The sequence below is a fragment of the Choloepus didactylus genome, chromosome 4 (assembly GCF_015220235.1).
Source record: "Choloepus didactylus isolate mChoDid1 chromosome 4, mChoDid1.pri, whole genome shotgun sequence".
NCBI classification, from domain to species: Eukaryota; Metazoa; Chordata; class Mammalia; order Pilosa; family Megalonychidae; genus Choloepus; species Choloepus didactylus.
In genome coordinates, this window is record NC_051310.1 from 145,069,005 (window position 1) to 145,090,627 (window position 21,623).

General features: G+C 37.5%; 1 protein-coding gene and 1 long non-coding RNA gene across 4 annotated transcripts in view; one reads left to right on the forward strand and one right to left on the reverse strand.

The window, feature by feature from the left end:
- CDIN1 (CDAN1 interacting nuclease 1) overlaps window positions 1–20,633 on the reverse strand; it is a 255,451-nt gene extending 234,818 nt beyond the window's left edge. The window contains exon 1 of one of the 3 annotated variants that reach the window (XM_037834355.1): window positions 20,160–20,624. In XM_037834355.1, coding sequence (XP_037690283.1) covers window positions 20,160–20,260 — 101 coding nt within the window. In that variant the 5' untranslated portion in view covers window positions 20,261–20,624. Of the gene's footprint in view, window positions 1–20,159 lie in introns of all 3 variants that reach the window. The other 2 variants (XM_037834356.1, XM_037834357.1) reach the window with 2 other exon arrangements.
- On the forward strand, window positions 20,049–21,166 carry LOC119532192. The gene is made up of 2 exons (XR_005216487.1): window positions 20,049–20,123; window positions 20,416–21,166. It is a non-coding gene; the product is annotated as an uncharacterized LOC119532192 (long non-coding RNA).
- Window positions 21,167–21,623: the final 457 nt, after the last annotated feature.

The window sequence follows — 21,623 nt, forward strand, 5'->3', positions numbered from 1 at the left end:
CTCTCTTGCCTTAGAAGCTGAATGAAGATATGCTCTGTAATTTTAAAAATGTAGAAAAGAAGTGGAGGTTACCATCTTGCCCAACTCATTATTATTGCAATTATATGATCAGTACTGCAGAAATAAGATAAATTAAAGAAAAGTTTTGCAGGCAGTATTCTGGAATACACTGTAATTAATTAAAAAAAAAAAAAAAACAGAGCCTTAAGGAGCAATAAATCTATTTTCTTTAAAAGTTTATGCAACTTCTTTGTGTTTACCACAAAGTTTTTCCATAATCAGTGAATAGATTTTAAGATCATATTAAAAAGCACTCACATTCTTCAAATCTGATCAATATGTATATTAAACACTAAAATCAATTTTCAAACTCACAAGCTAGTCTGGGGCGTCCAATAACATCTCGATGCTCTAGAAGATTCATACCTGAACTCACATAATTACTGGACTCGAGAACTTCCTAGTGACACAACTCTGACTCCAAAACCAATATTCACCCAAATATCTCTCATAAATTCATAACCACTTTCATATCAAGTTGAGGCAAAAAAGGCAGGGAGCTTGCAGAATATGAAGGTTGGAGGGTGTGGGGGGGGTGTGGGGTGTGGGGGGGTGGGTGTGGGTGTGGGGGGTGGTGTTTGCATTTAAGAAAAACACTTAGACAAGAAAATACTTTAAAATTCTCAAGTTTCAAGATGCCGACTTATCCCTGGACAATGACCGTGTTATAGGATCTATTGGGGGTAAAAATCAACCTAAATCTAGAAATGCCAATTTGTCATCAACAGAATATTGCATGTTGATCTATGAACTTCACCATAATTTACTACAAGTAGGTTTCCTATTACTCTGAGAATAAAAGAAAGACATACTGGAAACTTAGAAAATAAAAGGGCTGGTTTTAGGCAAATCTTTTGCAGCTCTAATACTCTAAGTCAAGTTATTATAACCACAAATACTACTGCAATAAGCATCCATGAATAAATAATAATAGCAATAAGAACAACAGCAGCAGAAACTAACATTTATTTAGCAAAGTACCAGGAAATGTGCAAATCTTTTAATATGTACTATTTCATTTCAAGTTCACAACAACCCCATTTTATAAATCAGGACACTGAGGCACCAGAAGGTTAAGAAAATTACTATGGTCACCCAGCAAGTAAGTCATGAAGCCAGAACTCATATTTCCAGAAACCAAGTTCTTCAAACCAATATATAAAACTACACTTACAACAAAACACTGTAACTAGCCTCCTGGACATCACAATAATAATATTTTGCCCCTATTAATTTATAAAATAATTAACCATAAGCAGAGAGCTAAATAAACCACCCAAAGTTAAGTAATAGTGCTAATTTTATTGTCCACTTACATATGTTGTCATGTTATCTTATTACTGACACTTTAGACGAAGGAAAGAAATATTCATATCGGAACATGTGATAGCTGAGTCTTTACAAAGTTGTTCCAAGTGAAATCGTAATCAGATTGGGCACCTTTCCATTGCTTTTCTGTATAATTACAGAGAAGCCTAATTTGCTTGTTATATTGGAGTAACTACCAACTGAAGATGTAACGCCTAAGTTTAAAGTTTCTCTAGAGATAATTTCTGACATGGTAAACCCTCAGGTGTAGCAGTGGAACACTTTTGAATTCCTACCAAAAGTGAAGAATCATTTTAACGCCCTTAAATGTAACTACTAATTAATCTATTTTGAAAGGGACTGATTTTCCCAAATGAAACATGTATATGGCTTTTGTTTTCTAGTAAAGCAGCACTTTCTTCAGATCAGCACAATCAAATGTCCATTATGAAATATCGTAATACCTACAATACACTAGGCACAAATAAGTTTTAAGACTAGAACAAGATCCCAATTCATTTCCACACTAACTATGGTAGGAGAAAATTATTTATCCTCCCCTTTTAGCCAAGAAAAAAATAAATAAATAAATAAGGAGAAAGCCCAACAATCACAAAAATATTATAAGAAGAAATGAGATCTAGATGGAAATATTTTGAGCCCTTTTCAGGAAAGAAGTTATAAAAATCAGAACTAACTGAGTTAAGAAAACTGTGTAAAAGACATACCACAGGGTCATAATGTGTATGGTAAAAGTCTTGTTTGACAGTGACTGCAGGTGGAGGGTGGGTTTAACAATTGCCTTTGGTGGGCTGATGTTGGGGGAAGAACAGGTGTACAGCCAATTTTAGGCTACCAGTGTGAGGTCACTGATCATAGAGTTGGGAAAAAATGCACACAATTGGCTCCCACAACCTGGAAAGAGCCAGCACCCCACTGGCTGTAAGCCAAATTCAGCCCACAGTCTTGTTCTGTTTGGCCAGGAAAATGTTGGCCCACACAGTGTTTTCAAAAATTCAAACAAACTGACAACATTTCAAACCCAGGATTTTTTTTCTTTTTTCTTTTTTTTTTAAAATTCAGATCTAGAGATGCTTCCTAAAGAGTAGAGGACCTGGCAGTGCCGGGCTCACATTCCTATACGGCAATGGCTGGCTGGCATAAAGTGGCAGCTGCCCTGTTAGTACGCACACATGTACTTTCACTTTGCCATAATCCCAAACCAGCCAGCTTCATTCATTCACCCGCTGTTGATACCTGCTAGCTTCCAGAGGGATGAAGTTCGTGATCTGTAGGGGAAAGGCAAGGATGGAGAGCCTGTGAATACAGGATAAATTTTGCCTCTACATGTAGACCCTTGGTCAAATCACTGGGTAATATTACTCCCTCAGTTTCTGCATCTATAAAATTAACCAAATGATCTCTAATTGCTATCAGTCCAACACTGACTCACTCTGTAAATCACTGAATCCAAAATAATAAGAGAGGTATGCAAGTCCATCTGGAGCAGCTTTTGGAATCTGCATTGACGTTTTCCAGCCATGCCCCACTACAATGCAAATAAAAGTTCAACACATTATAAATTTGAGGTTACATTTTTTTATCATAATATATGTTTTAGTCGGCCTCAGGAAATAAGAATCAAGATAATTTTAACTTCATCAGTTAGGAAATGATGTTTGTGAGCTATTTTTGTATAGCGAGGCTGTGAAAGTCAGTGAGATTTTAAATGCTATACAACTAAGAATCTGTCTCATATCCCCAGTCCATTTACCATCTTAGCTAAATGGGGCTTGAAGTACAAGTTAATTTCAAATTTTATTACCTTTCCATACCAATATTATCAGCAAAAACAAATAGCGCAGTATACCTTAAGCAAAATATGATGTTCACTTGGGAGAGGTGTAGACAGAAACTAAAAATTGAAAAAAAAAATAAATTGCCAGTATAATTTCATGTGATTGTAGCAAGACCCGTTTAAATGACACTTAACCCTCCCAGATCCCATCTACATAGAAAGCCATCTACAAAAAGCCTTATTCCTCCATGAATCTCAGAGGCTACAGAATTGTAGAAGGCTAAGGAGTAAGTGTCACAGGCTTAAACAACGAACCACAAAGGGATTTCACCCTGCATTTCTGTTCACCCTGAAGCTGGAGTGATGTACCCATGGCATTCCTAGACTGAACATTCCTAGTTCTGACTATTTGAGGATAATTACAAATGTCTATAACAAACAATAATTCATATACTTTTTAAATGCCAATCTGAATCTTTCATACCAACGAATTTCATACCAATACACACCTTTTATGTATTAAGGTCATATGTTCTTACTTCTCTGGAAACATCTATTGCCTGCTTTGTTTTTTGTTTTTTTTTAATAAGAAATTTTATTTTGAGATAAATTCAAACTTACAGCAACATTGCAAAAACAGTACAAACCCCATACATAGAACTCCAGCATACCCCTCCCCCCCTCCCCCGATACCCCGATCCACCACCTTTAACATCCTGTCACACCACCATTTCTTTCTTTCTTTCCCTCTCTCCCTCCCTATCATCCATCATCTATTGCTCCGTCTTCTGAACATAAGAGAAGAAGCTGCACACATCCTTGAAAAAACAATATATAATATATAATAATAGTGGAGTTACAAATCAAAAATACAGTAGTATTGGTATTTATATTTACCATGTGATCTTTACTGGAACTCTTTATTTCTTCATGTAGTTTCAGTCAATTGTTTAGTGTCCCTTCCTTTCAGCCTGTTCAACTCCCTTTAGCATTTCTTACAGGACTGATCTACTGGTGGTGAAGTCCCTCAGCTTTTTTCTCTGTCGGTAGGGCTCCCTTTAGTATCTGAAGTATGGCAGGTCTTTTATTAGCAAAATCTCTCAGCATTTGTTTGTCTGTGAAAAATTTAAGCTCTCCCTCAAATTTGAAGGAGAGTTTTGCTGGATAAAGTATTCTTGGTTGGAAATTTTTCTCTCTCAGAATTTTAAATATGTCATGTCACTGCCTTCTCGCCTCCATGGTGGCTGCTGAGTAGTCACTACTTAGTCTTACATTGTTTCCTTTGTACATGGTGAATTGCTTTTGTCTTGCTGCTTTCAGAACTTGCTCCTTGTCTTCAGTATTTGACAGTCTGATCAGAATATGTCTTGGAGTGGGTTTATTTGGATTTATTCTATTTGGAGTTCACTGGGTATTTATGCTTTGTGTATTTATATTGTGTAGAAGGTTTGGGAACTTTTCCCCAACAATTTCTTTGAATACTCTTTCTAGACCTTTACCCTTCTCTTCCCCTTCTGGGACACAAATGAGTCTTAAATTTGGACGTTTTATTTTATCTATCATATCCCTGAGAACCATTTCAATTTTTTCGATTTGTTCCCCATTCTTTCTTCTGCTCTTTCATTTTCTGTTCTGTGGTCCTCAAGGAGGCTGAGTTGTTGTTCAACTTCCTCTAATCTTGTATTATGAGTATCCAGAGTCTTTTTAATTGAGCAAAAGATTCTTTTATTTCCATAAGATCTTCTATTTTTTTATTTACTCTTGGAATTTCTTCTTTATGCTCTTCTAGAGTCTTCTTTATGTCCTTTATATCCTGTGCCATGCTCTTCTTCATGTCCTTTATATCCTGAGCCATGCTCTTGTTGCCTGTCTGTAATTCTTTGATTAATTGTGCCAAACACTGTGTGTCTTCTGATCTTTTGATTTGGGAGTTTTGGTTTGGGTTCTCCATATTGTCTGGTTTTATCATATGCTTTAAGATTTTCTGTTGTTTTTGGCCTCTTGACATTTGCTTTACTTGATCCCTAATTGGAAGTACTGCAGCTTGGTGGCGTACACTTTCTCTAACTAACCAGCAGATGGCATCCATGAATCACATATTCCCCTCAAGTCAGTTCTCCCCCACTTTGTCTTTGTGGTGTGTGGGGGTTTGATTCTTGTGGGGTCCAACTGGTGCACCAAGTTTTGGTGTGTTGCTGGTGCTGTCCGCCCTGAATGTAGGGCGTGTGTCTGGGTGGTTAGGCAGGCAGGGCAGCTTTAATAATCAAACCTCCCAGGTGTTTCTGGAGATTTAAGGCTGTTGCAGGAGCCTAAGCCTTTATTTCAGTCCGTCCACCGATTGTCTCTGCCGCTAACCCACAAGTCCTTGGTATTTGCGTAGGGTCCCTGGGATTTCCGAGTGGTTCCCCCTTCCCAGCTGTGCTCTTTCAGGACCTCTGCTGAGGGAGGGCCGCACGATGACACTAGTGTGCGCCAGCCTGCCAGGGAAGCCCTGGGTCACTGGGCCGTGCAGGGGTGCTCCCAGCCCACTTCAAAGATGGCTGAATGGGACGCGTTAACTTCTCCCTTTTTGCACAGCTCTATCCTCCCAGCTCCAGGACAATCAGCCGTGGGTGTATTAAAGGCCACTGTCCACGGCTGATACTGTGGCTTGTGTGTAGTGCTGCAGGAAAGATTCCCCAACACACTGGGTTTCTTGGCGCGGCTCTGGGCTGTGGGTCTGGCCCCGGGTAGGAGCATCCCCCCACCCGCTGGGGAGATGGCTGCAAGGAATGCGGCTTTTTTTCTCCTTTTGGCTCCCCTCTGCTCCTCTGGTCTCGAGAAAATCAGCAGCGGGTGTGGGAAGGGGTATCCTCCACGCCTGACACCGAGGTGTTAGCCCAGCCTGCTCCCGCCGTGTTTCACTGCGCGGCTCTCCCGGTCGTATCTGCAGCCACTCCCAGGCTTTTGTTTTTTTAAAGAACTAGTCCGTCTCCAAACACCAGCCCACCATTTCCCCATACCGCAGCGTGGCCGCAGGACTTTCAGCCAACTCACTCGTTTCAGAATGTAGGCTCCTGGTTTCACCAAATGCACATTCCCTGTGGATTTAGCAGACCTTGTCCAGCTGGTGCATCGCTGGCAGTGGTGTTCTGGGTCACTTTCTGGTTTTTATCTAGTATTTTTCACAGAGGTGTTTTTTTGCCCTGTCTCAACTAGCCGCCATCTTAGGTTCTCCTCGCCTGCTTTGTTTTTAAGGAAAATTCAACCAAAATGGCAAAAACTACCTACTAGTCAGAGAACTTCCAGGGAAGATGGCAGAGTAGGGGGCTGCAGTGCTCACTCCTCCTCCAGAAACAGCTAGTGGACGGGCAGAAACTGTCAGAAACAACTCTTCTGGGGCTACGGAGCACAGGGGAGCATTGAAAACATCCAGGGAAGAGTGGGATGAAGAAACTGAGACACTGCAGTAGAAAACTGAGTAAATAGCTCAGCAGCAACTGCTGGCGCCCATCCTCCTCTCTCAAGGCTAGTGCCTGGGGTCCATTCCTAGCTGGCTCCTGAAGACAGACAAGGATGTGGAAGCCCTCTTCCCCAAGAACAGGGGTGGGAAGTCAAGTACTGATCTGTGAGTTTAGATTGCTGGGTCCCAGCTCTTTCAGCCTGTCCCAGACAGGGATGGTCGGCTACACCATTGTTTCAACCCTGCCCCATACAGGGGCAAGGCAGTGGAGATTCACAATAGCAGGGTCTACATAGGGTTGTGAGGAAGAGTCTGCTGAAGAATGCCATCTCCTGGAAAGACCAGGAAAGTGAAGCTTCAGTGAGCCATCAAAAAGGCTTTCTGACATCTTTCCTGACTCTCTCCCCAGAGCTCTTTGGAATTGGTCTGCAGCCCCTTCATGTATCACTGGCCCTGTTTAGGCTGGGAAATAATGACTTGGAAAGTCCTCTCCAAGGTTACCTCCCTCCCAGACTTTGCCCTTCAAGCAAAAGCAGCCAGAGGTAATGAAAGGAGAGTTAAAAAAAAGAGAGAGAGAGGCAAAACACAAAAAGAACAGATCAAGATTCCCAGAGAAGTAACAGAGGAAAGGAAGCTTACCCTTGAGGATGAATCAACTGCACAACAAGATTTTAAGTGCAATCTTAAAAACTGTACCATATACACAGGGCAAGAATCACAGGAAGAGCTAAAAAAAAACCTGATCAAATAGGGGCAATTCTAAAGTCTAGAATAAGTTGAACCAAGTGTCAAGGAAGAGCCTCAACACAAAGCCAATCAACAATAAAACTGGAGGCATGAGAGAGAAACTGACCTTCAAAGTAAACTCATCAAGATAACCAGATGCCTAGATATCACCAAAAAAATTAAAACCGATACTAATAAACTGGAAGATATTGCCCAGTCAAAGGAACAAATTAAAACTCTGAAGGAGACAAAGAATTTGAAACAAGTAATCAAAGATGTGCAAACAAATTTTCTAAGTCAATTCAAGGACCTGAAAGAAAATATGGCTGAAGTGACGAAGGATATTAAGATACTGGGTGAGCATAAAGAGAAATTTGAAAATATGAATAGAAAAATAACAGAACTTATGGGAATAAAGGCCCAAGAGAAAAGATTAAAAATATACTAGAGGCATAAAACAGCAGATTTGAACAGGCAGAAGAAAGAATCAGTGAACTAGAAGAGAGGACAATTGAAATCTCACACACAGAAGAACAAATAGAGAAAAGAACAGAGAAAATTGAGCAGGGTCTCAATGTATTAATGACAGCACAAAGTGCAAAAACATACACATCATGGGTGTCCCAGAAAAAGAAGGAAATGGAAAAGGGGCAGAAAAAATGTTTAAGGAAACAATAGCTGAAAATTTCCCAACTCGTATGAAAGACATAAATATAAATGTCCAAGAGCAAAATATACTCCAAACAGAATAAATCCCAATAGACCTACTCCAAAACACATACTAATCAGAATCTCAAATGCCAAAGATAAAGAGAGAATCCTGAAAGCAGCAACAGAAAAGCAACTGGTAACATACAAGGAAACAGTAATAAGATTAAGTGCCAATTTTTCATCAAAAATCATGGAAGTGAGAAGGTAGTGATATGATATTAAGATACTGAAAGAGAAAACTGCCAGCCAAGAATTCTGTATCCAGCAAAACTGACCTTTAAAATTCCCAGATAAAGAAAAACTGAGAAAGTTAATCAACAAGAGACCAGCCCTACAAGAAATCCTAAAGGGAGTTCTGCAGACTGAAAGGAAAAGACAGGAGAGAGGGGTCTGGAGGAGAGTGTAGGAATGAAGATTATGAGTAAGCGTAACTAAAGGGGTGGGTAAAAAGAGAGACAAATAGAAGACATAACACATAAAAACCAAAGGATAAAATGGTTGAAATAAGTACTGTCTTTACAATAATAACATCAAATGTTAATGGATGAAACTCCCCAATCAAAGGACACAGACTGGCAGAATGGATAAAAGAATATGATCCCACCCTTGCATACCTAGGATAAAACCCACTGTCACCACTTTGATTCAACATTGTTCTAAAAGTTCTAACTAGAGCAATTAGGCAAGAAAAAGAAATAAAAGGCATCCAAATTAGAGAAGAAGAAGTAAAACTCACTATTTGCAGATGACATATCCTATCTACAGAAACTCCTGAAAAATCTACAACAAAGATACTAGGGCTAATAAATGAGTTCAGTGAAGTGACGGAATACAAGATCAACATGCAAAAATCAGTAGTGTTTCCATACACTAATAATGAGCAATCTGAGGAAGAAATCAAGAAAAAAAAATTCCACTTACAATAGCAACTAAAAGAATCAAATATCCAGGAATAAATTTAACCAAGGATGTAAAGGACTTATACAGAAAACCACAAAACATTGCTAAAAGAAATCAAAGAAGACCTAAATAAATGGAAGGCCATTCTGTGTTCATGGATTGGAAGACTAAATATCATAAGGAAGTCAATTCTACCCAAATTGATTTACAGATTCCACACAATCCAAACAAAATTCCAACAGCCTATTTTGTAGAAATGGAAAAGTGAATTATCAAATTTATTTGGAAAGGTAAGGAGCCCTGAATAGCCAAAAATATCTTGAAAAAGATGAACAAAATTAGAGGACTCACACTTCCTGGCATATTACAAAGCTACAGTGGTCAAAACTACATGGTACTGGAATAACGATATATATATTGACCAATGGAATTGAATTGAGAGTTCAGAAATAGACCCTCTATTTCTATGGCCAATTGATATTTGACAAGGCTACTGCGTCCACTCAACTGGGACAGAATAGCCTTTTTCAACAAATGGTGCTGCAAGAACTGGATATCCATATGGCAAAAGAATGAAAGAAGACCCCATCTCACACCTGATACAAAAATTAACACAAAATGGATCAAAGACCCAAATATAAGAACCAGGACTATAAAACTCCTAGAAGAAAATATAGGGAAGCATCTTCAAGATCTTATAGTAGGCAATGGTTTCTTGGACTTTATACCCACAGCACAAGCAATGAAAGAAGAAATAGATAAATGGGACCTCCTCAAAATTAAAAACCTTTGCACTTCAAAGGACTTTGTCAAGAAAGTGAAAAGGCAGACGACTCAATGAGAGAAAATATTTGGAAACCACATATCCAATAAGGGTTTTATATCCAGAATATATAAAGAAATTCTACAACTCAACAATAAAAAGATAAACAATCCAATAAAAAAAAAGGGTAAAAGATTTAAACATTTTCCAAAGAGAGAAAAAAAAGAAAAGCACATGAAAAGATACTCAACATCACTAGCTATTAGGGAAATGCAAATCAAAACAAGACATTATTTCCCACCTACTAGAATATCCACTATTAACCCAGAAAATTATAAGTGTTAGAGAGTATGTGGAAAAATAGAAACACTTATTCACTGCTGATGGGAAGGTAAAATGGTGCAGCCACTGTGGAACACAGTTTGGCAGATCCTCAGGAAGCTAAGTATAGAATTACCACATGATACAGTAATCCTGCTGCTAGGTATACTGCCAGAAGAACTACTAGGTATATCCCCAGAAGAATTGAAAGAAGGGACTCGAACAGACATTTGCATACCGACGTTCACAGCAGCATTATTCACAAGTGCCAAAAGATGGAAACAATCGACATGTCCATCAATCGATGAATGGATAAACAAAATGTGGTATATACATACAATAGAATATTATTCAGCTATAAGAAGGAATGAAGTCCTAGATGCATGCAACAACATGGATGGACCTTGAGGACATTATGTTGAGCGAAATAAGACAGACACGAAAGGACAAATATAGTATGATCTTATTGATACAAACTAATTATAATAAGCAAACTCATAGAGTCAGAATCTAGAATATAGGTTATCAAAGGATAGAATGGGGATAGAGAAAAGGGAGCTGATGCCAAATTTATGCGGAATTTCTATATAGGTTGATTGTAAATGTTTGAAAATGAACTATAGTGATCTAGCACATTCTTGTGAGTGTAATTAACAGCACTGAATTATGCTCGTGAATGTGGTTGAGTGAGGAAGTTTTGGTCATGCATGTTACTAGAAGGAAAATTAGAAGATAAAACACAGGACTGTATAACACAGTGAACTCTGTTGTGTATGATAGACTGTGGTTAATAGTACAAATATAAGAACATTCTTTCATAAATTATAACAAATGTACAACACTATCACAAGGCATTAATAAGGTGGTGGCATATAGGAAAAAATACACCTAATGTAAACTATGGACTATTATTATCATTAAGATTTTAATATTCTTTCAGCAATTGTAACAAAGTACCACACTAATGCAGAATGTTAATAATAGGGGGATACATGGGATGGTTTTTTTTTTTACATGACTTTTCGGTAAGCCTACAATCTTGCTAATTAAAAAAAAAACAATAATTTTTAAAAAAAATCATTATGCTAAGTGAAAGAAAACAGACATAAGGTACTACATATGATTACATTTATATAAAATGTAAATATAAATAAAATTAAAGAGACAGAATTAGATAAGTGGTTATATAGGTGTCACAGCCCGAGGGGGCTTTACCAGTCAAAAGACCAAAGAAAACACCCAGCATCTGCTGAAACATGAACTTTATTTAGGGCTTACTCACAGGGAAGCAGAATTTAAAGGGCTTTTCTCTCACGGGGCAGGCACAGCTTTTGCAGGGAAAATCGGCTGCACGATTCAGAGAACAGCAAGCCCTTTTATATGGGTTTTAGACAAAGACATTCTTAAGGATGGGGGGAGCATAGATGCAGCAACAGGTCACTCTGACCTGAGAGGTGGTGCAGGAATGACTAGAATAACACTTGAACCATTACATTTTGCTCTTTTTGTGAGACTAAGAGTCTCTCACTTCCTGCCTGCTTCCCATAAAGTTACATTTGAAGGTGAATTTACCCTTTTTCTCCTTACTGGCTTACAAAGACAATAGGTTAAACATTTAGCTGCCTTGGTCATGCAGACTGCTGTGTACCAAAGATGTCCAGGCCTGTTTTGCTCAGGCCATGGCTTGCCACAGTAGGTCTGGGGAGGAATGAAGGAATTGAGATGTGACTGCTAAGGGGAACGGAGTTTTTCTTTTAGGAGTAATGCAAATGTTCTAAAATTACTTGTGGTGATGAATGTACGACTCTGTGATACTAAGCCATTAATTGTACAAGTTGGATAGTTAGTATTGTATGTAAATATACCTCAGTAAAACTGCTTTAAAAAATAATAAATAAATTTTTAAAAGAATGAAAAAAAGAAATTAAAAAAAAAAAAAACAAAAAAAACCTAGTGGTAAATTCACTCAATATTTGTTGAAAGTCAAATAATAAAATATTACCCTACAATTATAGTCAATTTTTCCCTCCTAAGGAAATATATTAATTTCTCTTTATTGTAAACATCCTAGTATTGGTTATTACTTAGTAGACTAAAGTTTGATGCCTGAATATAGACTTAAAAATGAAATCAATAATCTAATAAAATGAAAATTTCTCCCCACACCAATAAGCAGTATAGCCAGTGCATAGATTCTCCTCAGGAACAACATTATCTGAGGTTTCTTCAAATACTCCTTTGCAGGAATTCAAGTTCTTCTCAACTTGTAGCTATGCTAAACCAATAAAGCACAAATACCTCATAAAGGCTGAGCACCTATTTTAGGTAGCAAAGGGACCATACACTTAACAAAAAATAACCTCTACTAGAGTCTTTAAAGTTCAGCTATAATGCAGCAACTAAACAAAAACCTGAAATATTACGGAATAAAAAACTGATTTTAAAAGTTTATTACTAAAGAAAATACATGAAATAATTTTATTCTTTTATTAGACTTTTCAACCTGAAGTAACGATCAATATAGAAATACCTCTAGATACATTTCTTGAGTGTGTGAATTAATATTATTTCTGAAGGTCATGTAAATTAATTATATTCCATTGGCAAAACCATCAATAGAATTTCCAGTTCAATAAAAGACTTTTTTCAGCCTTTACAAGCAATTTTCACTCATTATCCCGGAACTCAGGTATACCACAACATTATCAGAAGCATAGCAATTGACCACAAATTAAGAACCAACTCTCAATTCAATTAAGAGAAACAAGGGCAATAGGAATAATCTTCCAATTAAGCAAACCAAACCCTACAGTATTAATTATACACTGTAATGTACCACCACGTCCCTTAAAAATCAATGAATCTAGGTTAAAAACATTTTTAAAATGCCATTCTAAATCACCATGAGAATTTAACACAAATTTCTGATATCTGGGCCATATTCAACTGATGATCAAATCTTATGTGTTCACTGCCATACAACTATCCATGCAAACTTTTTTTTTTCTGCAAATCAACTGGCCTCTGTTTCAATAAAAAGTTGTGTTTTATATGTTTCAAAAGGTTATCACTCAGGCATTTCTTTTACTCTAAGCCAGTTTCACAATTCTAACAACCATAATCATAACTAGCGGGTGTCCAGCCAAATGAGTTTTTAATAGTGCTTCTGAGATTTCCCTAGGATCAGGAATTTAAAGACCCTCAAATGACTGAATGGTTGCCTGTGTTGTGATTCAAGAGTGGGAAGACAGTAGGAAAGGCTGTGGGCCAAGACAGAAAATCATGCTTAGAAAGGAAGAAGGCAACACTGAAAAACGTTGAGCCAGGATCTCGAAGGGCAAAAGTTATAGCAATGGGAAAAGGACACTCATTTGCTTAGAGATTTATGGTATCAAGAATTTAATTTTAGGCTCATTAGCATAGGCATAAATAGTGACTAAATACCTAATGCATGGCAAGAGTGCAAGCGATAAGAAAACTTGCATCAAAGAGCTTAATCTAGCAGCAAAAGAATTTCCAACAAAGGTATATCTCCCCTTAGAATCCTATTTAACTAACTATATCTGAACTAGCTGCTCAAAAAACCTTTCAGTTTCTAACATTCTATGATTCTAACAGCTTTATAGCTACTGGATGTGTCTTAAACTGTTTCCTCAGACTACAAGCTATTTAAAATTAATTACTGTATCATCATACCTCTTTTTTAAAAAATAGCCAAATAATGCCACAAACACGGTGAACACACAGTGAATTATTATAGATCAAATTCTATAATTGGTGGATAACTCTGTAAATATCAGTGAAAATCATGGGCTGACTGCAGGATGGGCTGTTTCAGATGAAATGGTAGCAGTAGATGATGAAGGGTTGAAACAGTATTCCAGTGAGAAAAACAGGCACCATTAGGCAAACACCTGATATAATTGTTTCAGGCAAGAACACTGAAGGATGTTAAAATCAGTGGAAGAGAGTATGACAAGAAACAGGTTATATACATAGTCTCAGAGCATATCCCCTCCCCCAAGATAATTATTACGTGCAAAGGGAAAAATAGCAACATTATAGTGAAAAAAATGTGGCAGACACCACCTTAACCAAGTAGGGTAACATCGCCAGTAATAAGACATATGACACGCACCCTCCAATATCATGTACTAATACGGCACAACAGCACTTCTGGGATATTCTTGCCAAAAACACTTAACTTCACTCTATGAGAAAACTTCAGACCAACACAAATTGAGGAACATTCTACAAATAACTGATCAGTGCTCATCAAAAGTGTTAAGGTCACAAAAGACAAAAAAAAAAAAAAAATAGTAAGGAGCCATCACAGATTGGAGAAGACTAAGAAGACATGACAACTAAATCCAAAGGGTAATCTTGAATTGGATCCTGGAACAGAAAAAGGAAAGACAGAAAAACAGGCAAAGTTTGAAAAGGGACTATAGATTAATTAATTATTGAATTAAAATTAACTTCTTGATTTCGACAACTGTACTATGGTTATTTAAGATGTCAACATTAGGAGAAGCGGGCATGAAGAGCATATGAGAACACTGTTTTTTGCAACTTTTTTGTAAGTTTAAAATTATTTCAAAATGAAAAGTTATGGGATGGAGGAAGGGAAGGAGAGAGGGAGGCAAGGAGAAGAAATATTCCCATTTTATCACCAAACACATATTTAGTTGTTTGGGCAGGAAAATACAATGTAAAATGTAATGTTATGGGTAACAGCTAATTGGGATGGGGATTTTTACTGGAAGAGAAGGTCCAGGAAATAAGCTGGAAAATGCAAATCAATTAATATGTCCTTAGCAATATGTATTATGTTCTTGGGGCCAAAAGAGCCCATTACTGTAAAACTGCAGAATTAAGAAGAATAGAATGCAGGTGAATTTTGGAGTTGTAAGGATATTACAGATCACAAAGTCCCACTCCATTTCAAACTGGAGGATTTTGAGCCTCTGCTGGTTCATATATACTATGCCCCCCCAGAAAAAGCCATATTCTTTAATGCATTCTTGTGGGGGCAGACGTTATTAGTGTGGATTGGGTTGGAACCTATTGGTTCAGTGTCCATGGAGATGTGACCCACCCAACGTAGTTGATAACTCTGATTGGAAAATTTCCATCGAGATGTGGCTCCGCCCATTCAGCATGGGCCTTGTTTAGTTTGCTGGAGCACTATATAAGCTCAGACAGAAAGAGCTCACAGCTAGCTGGAGCTCAGACAGACATTTTGAAGATGGCCGGTGGAAGGTGATGCAGAAATTTTGGAGAACGCCGTTTTGAAATGCAACTTGGGATCAAGCAGACACCAGCCATGTGCCTTCCCAGCTAACAGAAGTTTTCCAGATGCCATTGGTCATCCTCCAGTGAAGGTACCCTTTGTTGATGGACACTTTATGGCCTTAAGACCGTAACTATGTAACCAAATAAACTCCCTTTATAAAAGCCAGTCCATCTCTGGTGTTCTGCATTCTGGCAGTATTAGCAAAATAGAACAGAGCCCAACCTCAGTTAAGGAGATTGTCCAAGTTCAACTTAATGACTTAGAAAGGCATAAATTTGTAATATTAATGAAACAAAGAAGACACAAAGGAGTGTGGCTAGCAAGGGGAAACCAGTGTAAGAGTAAAAATTAAGCTGAGAAAAAAATTAAACTACATTGTCACTTGTCATTAAATACTCAAGTAAATTTCACCCAGAAAGATTAAAGAATTAAGAACAAGAAAGGAGACCATAAAGTACTAGAAGAAAATTTAGGTAAAAAGATTTACTTATCATATCTTAGGAAAAGACTTCCTAAGCATAAAACCAAAAATGACTTAATAAGGTTAAATATAAAGTTAAGCATATCAGTAATAGAACAATATAAGCAAACAATTGGAGAAATATCTGCAACAAATATTATATATAAAGGATGAACATATGCAGATCAAAAAGCAATAAGAATAACAGAAAACACTCCAATAGAAAATCAGGCAAAGCAGTTAATTCAAAAAGAAGAAAATTAAATGGTCAATAAACATTTGGAAAAATATACATTATTATAATTAAAAATGCAAATTACAAAATGGTATTCTTATCCCATCATACTAAAGATTAAATATTGACTCTCTTCAATGCTGGTAAAAATACAAAGACACTTCCATGCACTGCTGGTAATAGGACTAACACAACTTTTCAACAGTATATAAGAGATAGATAGATACACATAGATGGCATATCAGGAATACATATTCATAGAGGATATCAATTCATAGAGGATATCATAGAATAGGATATTCATAGAGGATATCAATAGATAGATACACATAGATTACATATCAGGGATCTATATCTATAATATATAGACATAGAGGATATCTACAATATACAGATATAGAGGCTATCTATATATATCTGTATAGCTAGAAATGTGTCAATACACATTGAACTCCTTAAAAATATAAATACCCTTTGTGGTCAGTGGACTCCAGGAGACCTTGGGACCCTCTCAGGGTTCTACAAGATCAAAACCATTTTTATAAAAGTAGAAGCATACTATTTGCCTTTTTCCTTGTGTTAACATTTGCACTGGTGGTACAAAACAATGGATGGTAAAACTGCTGGTTCCTGAGCACAAATCAAGCCAGGGGCACCAAACTATACTAGTAGTCACAGTATTCTTTACTGCCACACACTTGCAGGGGAGGAAAAAAAAAAAGCTAGTTTTACTTAAGAAAACCTTAAGCTTTACATATCTTTTAATATTCCATGTGACAAAATACAAAGTATTCATAAAGCACTTCTGCTGCATATAGAAGTCTGATGGTTGTCCCAAGGGAAAGCTTTTATATGATTGTTTAAAGGCTGAACTAGCCACTTTTTCCATGGAACACCATTTTGATTTGAATGAATGACTAAAAAAGTATGATTATTCAAATTTGGGTATCCAACATATTATTTCTCAAAAATAAAAAATAAACAGAGTGAGCCTGTCACTTGAAGGAAAACAACCGATACTATTTGTTGCCAATAATAAATTCAAGCTTTCAAGGGAAAATTCAAATTTTAGAAAATTCATATCCATCACTGTAAGCTTGACAGCTTCAAATCTTACAGACTTTTCTGATGAGATCAGTGGTGGTATTAACAAATGTAATTTTTTTATATTGAATAATGAAAGGTGACATTTGGAAGATTTGCATAACTCACTCATTTTCCAAATGAACAATGCATGATTATTAAAAAAAGATCCATTCAAAGATCAAGATAAGCCAATAGACTATAATGTAACAGAGTATGAAAAGTTCCTTGATGTGGTTTTCAGATTCCACATTGCAACTAACCTTTAAGAAACTACCACTTGTCAGGTTTTGTGTAGTAACAAAAATATCAACATTTTCTGAGACATAAAATAATTTTCCTTTATTCCAACTACCTATCTGTCTGAGGCCAGAGTTTCTTCAAATACTTCTATCAAAACAACATATCATAACAGCTTGAATGCAGAAGCAGATATATCTTCTATTAAGACAGACATTAAAGAGATTTGCAAAAATGTAAGACTGCCATTTTCTCACTATTTTTTGAAATGATGGTTATTACTCACAAAAATATGCTAACATGTAATGGATTTATTATGATCTCAAATAAATTAGCAAATATTTTAAAAATTTCTCAGTTTTAGTTTATATTTCCTAAATATCAATAGATTTAACCCACACCAAGAAGAGTTCTTTGGGGCCAATACTTTTTTAGAATATAAAAGGATCTGAGACCAAAAAGTCTGAAAATTGCTGACAAAGTCATTCCCAACTTGTGGAAAACTAAAATAGGGATACAATCAAAGACATGGCAGTATATAGGCAAATAAATAAATTGTGTAAAACGTTAGGGGAAAAAAAAAACCTTTTATGTTCAATAACAAGGAAATAAATAAATGATGGTACATCTAGAATGGATATTATTGTTTATTTAAAAAAATTCATTAGATTATTTAAAGATGAGGAATGCTCACAATATGGTAAGTGAAAAAGGCAACATTTACAAATTATATTAACAAAGACAGTATTGCACTGAGAAAAGAAAATATATAAAATGTTAACATATTTTCTGGGTTGTAGAATTATGAATATTTTTTATTTTTGATAGTGAGCATGTACTACTTTTACAATCAGAAAAATAAAAATTTGGGTAACTTTCAAAATATTTTTGCACTTGATTTTTTAGAACTAATATATGTGAATTCAACCCACCAAAAATTAATAATTTTGTTGTTATTATTAAAACTAATTAAGGCAGCTTGGCATAGAACTCTGAACTGACAGTCAAGAAACCTGTATTCTAGATACTGTTTGGCCATTGAACATATCTGGGACTTTACAAGTCAATTAACTCCTTTGAATGGTAATTATCTCTGAAGTCCTTGCCCAAATTATTCTCTGGAAAAATGAACTATTGATTCTAAAAGTTGCTCAAATCCTTTCTCAAGATTGGGCTACATCATCTAAGGTAAAACAATGCTAAAATGAAAACCGTGAATTCAACCTACAAAATCATACCGTTTACAAAATCTCCACTCATCCTGCTAAATGGCTCTTTCTTTTTTTTTTTTTCAAATCAGTAGAGTTGCCTCTTTCAACATAACTTAAAGAGCAAAAGAAAATAAGCAAGATAAGCATGATGCCCCAAGTGAAAAGAGTCCTCCAGAAGTGCTGATCAAGATACAGGGATGTTACTTTTTACGGAGAGAACGAGGTATGTGCCAATGAAAAGAAAGAAAAAAAAAGAGAAGAGATGATGAGAATGAAAGGCAAAAATACCAAGCGGTAATATATGCTCATAACAAGAGCAGACCAAGTGTATGCTCTATTTTAAAACTGTCCAGAAAAATCTACCTATTCCCTTGGCTGCCCAGCCTTCACCCATTTTACTATTCTCTGGCAGAGTTGGTAAGAAAAATGACAGAAAATTAAATTGCAACTTGTAAATTCTGTTCCTTGTTAGCAACTCTAATAAAAATTGTAGGGACTATAAAGTGATAAATATTGTCCTAAATTAAATTTGTACAGTATTGGAAAGGGACCTTCCAATACTTCATTTCCTAGATTAGGAAAACTGAGTCCCCCCTAAAATTCAACCTATGCTTCAATTTGTACTTTATTAATATCAATTATCCAATAATCTCTCTTTCCTCTAGAAAATACTTCTTTGGTGATGTCTGTTCAGGGGTTATGAATTAAGTATAGGGAAGCTTTCCATTAAGGAATAACTGTGCTTAATACCACAAACAAAATGGTACAGGTTTGGATTTGGTTTTGAATTGGAAAAAAAAGTAGACAAACATTCTATACTTTTAACATAACACAAATACAATAATCTGGTTGCCCTGGACTTCATGTACTGCTTGGGCCTCAGTTTCAAATGTTTAAAACGAGGCATCTATATTATCAAGTTCCTCAAGTCCTTTCTTAGAAAGTTGGCTAATCCTAAAATCACTGAAAAAAAAAAAAAAAAAAAGTTTGGGGATGGCGAATGGGGGGGTGTATGAAATACACCTGGAATGAGTATACATATGAGGAGAAATATTCAGATCTGGCTGTTCAGATGGCCAATCTTGAACCAAGAGTGGAATCCCCAGGGTACCAGTGTCTTTGAATGGACTGAGAAAACTTGAGGTCACTTAACTGCATTGGAGAGCCGGTACAGAGCCACTTTAGGCCTGCGCTCCCCTTGCTTGTTTTTTAGTAGCCGATTTCCTCTTTTTGAATCTACAATTCATATTTCCACTTTGAGAGGGCTCTGCCTGCCATCATTCCTACTATTTGTCAATTAACCACTGAATATTTATGGAGCACCTATTATGTGCGCCTATCGCCCGGCACATGGCAAGTTTTCAATAAATATTTGTTGACTTGAATTTAACTGCAAGGCCTTAGGAGGCTGCAACCGACTCATCCATTCAGAGTTTTGTGCCAAAGTGTGTGAAAGAATCTTTTTCGCCATTCTTGATCTCCTAACGCCTGACACTCGTGTGCCTCCCCACTTGTGTTGTGACACGTGGTTCCTAAGCACTTCCTGGCTGCCCAGCACAGCCGCTGCAGGTAAGCAGCTGTGAGAGGGGAGAGAGGGACACTTACCTGGGGAACCTCTGCTTCAGCTTCCTCAGGCTCTGCCTGGTGGGCGGCACAGACACTAGGCATTGGGCTATCTCGTCGTACTGGGCTTTGGTTAATATCATGTTGGGCCAGGGACCGGAGGCGGCGGAGGGACAAGGATAAAACCCCCTGAGGCTCGAGCAGCCTCAATGCATGGGGCGGGGGGTGTGGGCACACAGCAGCAGGGCCCTAGGTCCTCGTCTTCCTTGGCTTGCCTCTAAACCTCCTTGATCTCTAGATACACAGCCGGGACGAAAAAACACCGCAGCCCATGCTTCACGAGGCAGCTCCGTGGCGGGGGTGCGGACTGTAGACTCGATTGCTTGAGCTTGGCTTTCTGAGCAGCCGCTGTGGGCCCGGCTGAAGGTAAATGGTCGCCATGTCAGTTAAGGGCAAAGCAACCAGGAAGTGGCGACCGCCGGATGAGAGAGTGCCCAAGTCTACGCGGGAAGATACCCCTGGCAGCGCTCATCTGAGGTCGACCCTGGGATATTCGTAGAGTTCACAACCCCCCCCCAAATGCCAGAAGCCAGTGAGTCCTGGTGCACAGAAGTGGCGCACGGCTGCCCCGTGATCCTTCAGCTTGAGCCCGGGAAAGCCACTGCCAGCACGCGATTTGAATAAGCTTCCAAACGCGGCTGCTTTAACTAAGCTCAAGCGGTTGCTGGGCTTCAGAGAAGCAACTCCTTCGTTTGACGGAAGTCTTGCCCTGCCCTGCGAGCGGTTGCCCCATTAGGATTGCTGTAAATATACAACTTGTATCCCGACAACTCGGTATACTCGGTTACAGAGTCCGACAACTCTGCAACTTGCGTGGGAGGTAGTCCTGTCCACAAAACAAATCCAACATCATCAACAGCCGGCAGTAAAGAACGTCAGTTCTCACTCCGTACAGTTAGCTACTCAAGAACAGAAATCGTTTCTCATTCGTCTTTGTATCCCCAGCTTTCAGAAAATCGTAGGCCCTAATAAATGTTTGGAGAACGAGACAGTGAATGAATTGATCTTTTGTCTTCCATATGTGCTTTGAGCTCTTCTGAGGCAATTTATTAGGACATCAGCCCCTCCTTTAATCCCTTTTAAAAATCTATATGAGTTTTAAAAGGTCATGTGTTGTGTTTCTTTTCTTCAAATTTTGATGTTTTAAGCAAATAAAACGCACTTAGATTTTAGAGATGGTTAGTGGTTAAGAACTTTTCACCCCTAATTAAGGCCTGCCTTGGAAGTTTACCTTAGACATGCCACTTTGGATAATTTCCTTAATCCATCTAAATCTCAGTTCCTTTGTCTGTAAAATTGATTTTAAATTCATGGGGTTGTTTTTAAGATTAAACAAGATAGAAGTAAAGAGTTACTTTGCATAGTGTTCGGCAGATAGTCTATGTAAGATACATAGTCTTTGTAAAATGCTTAATAATAGGTCATGTTATGGATAGGGTACTTACC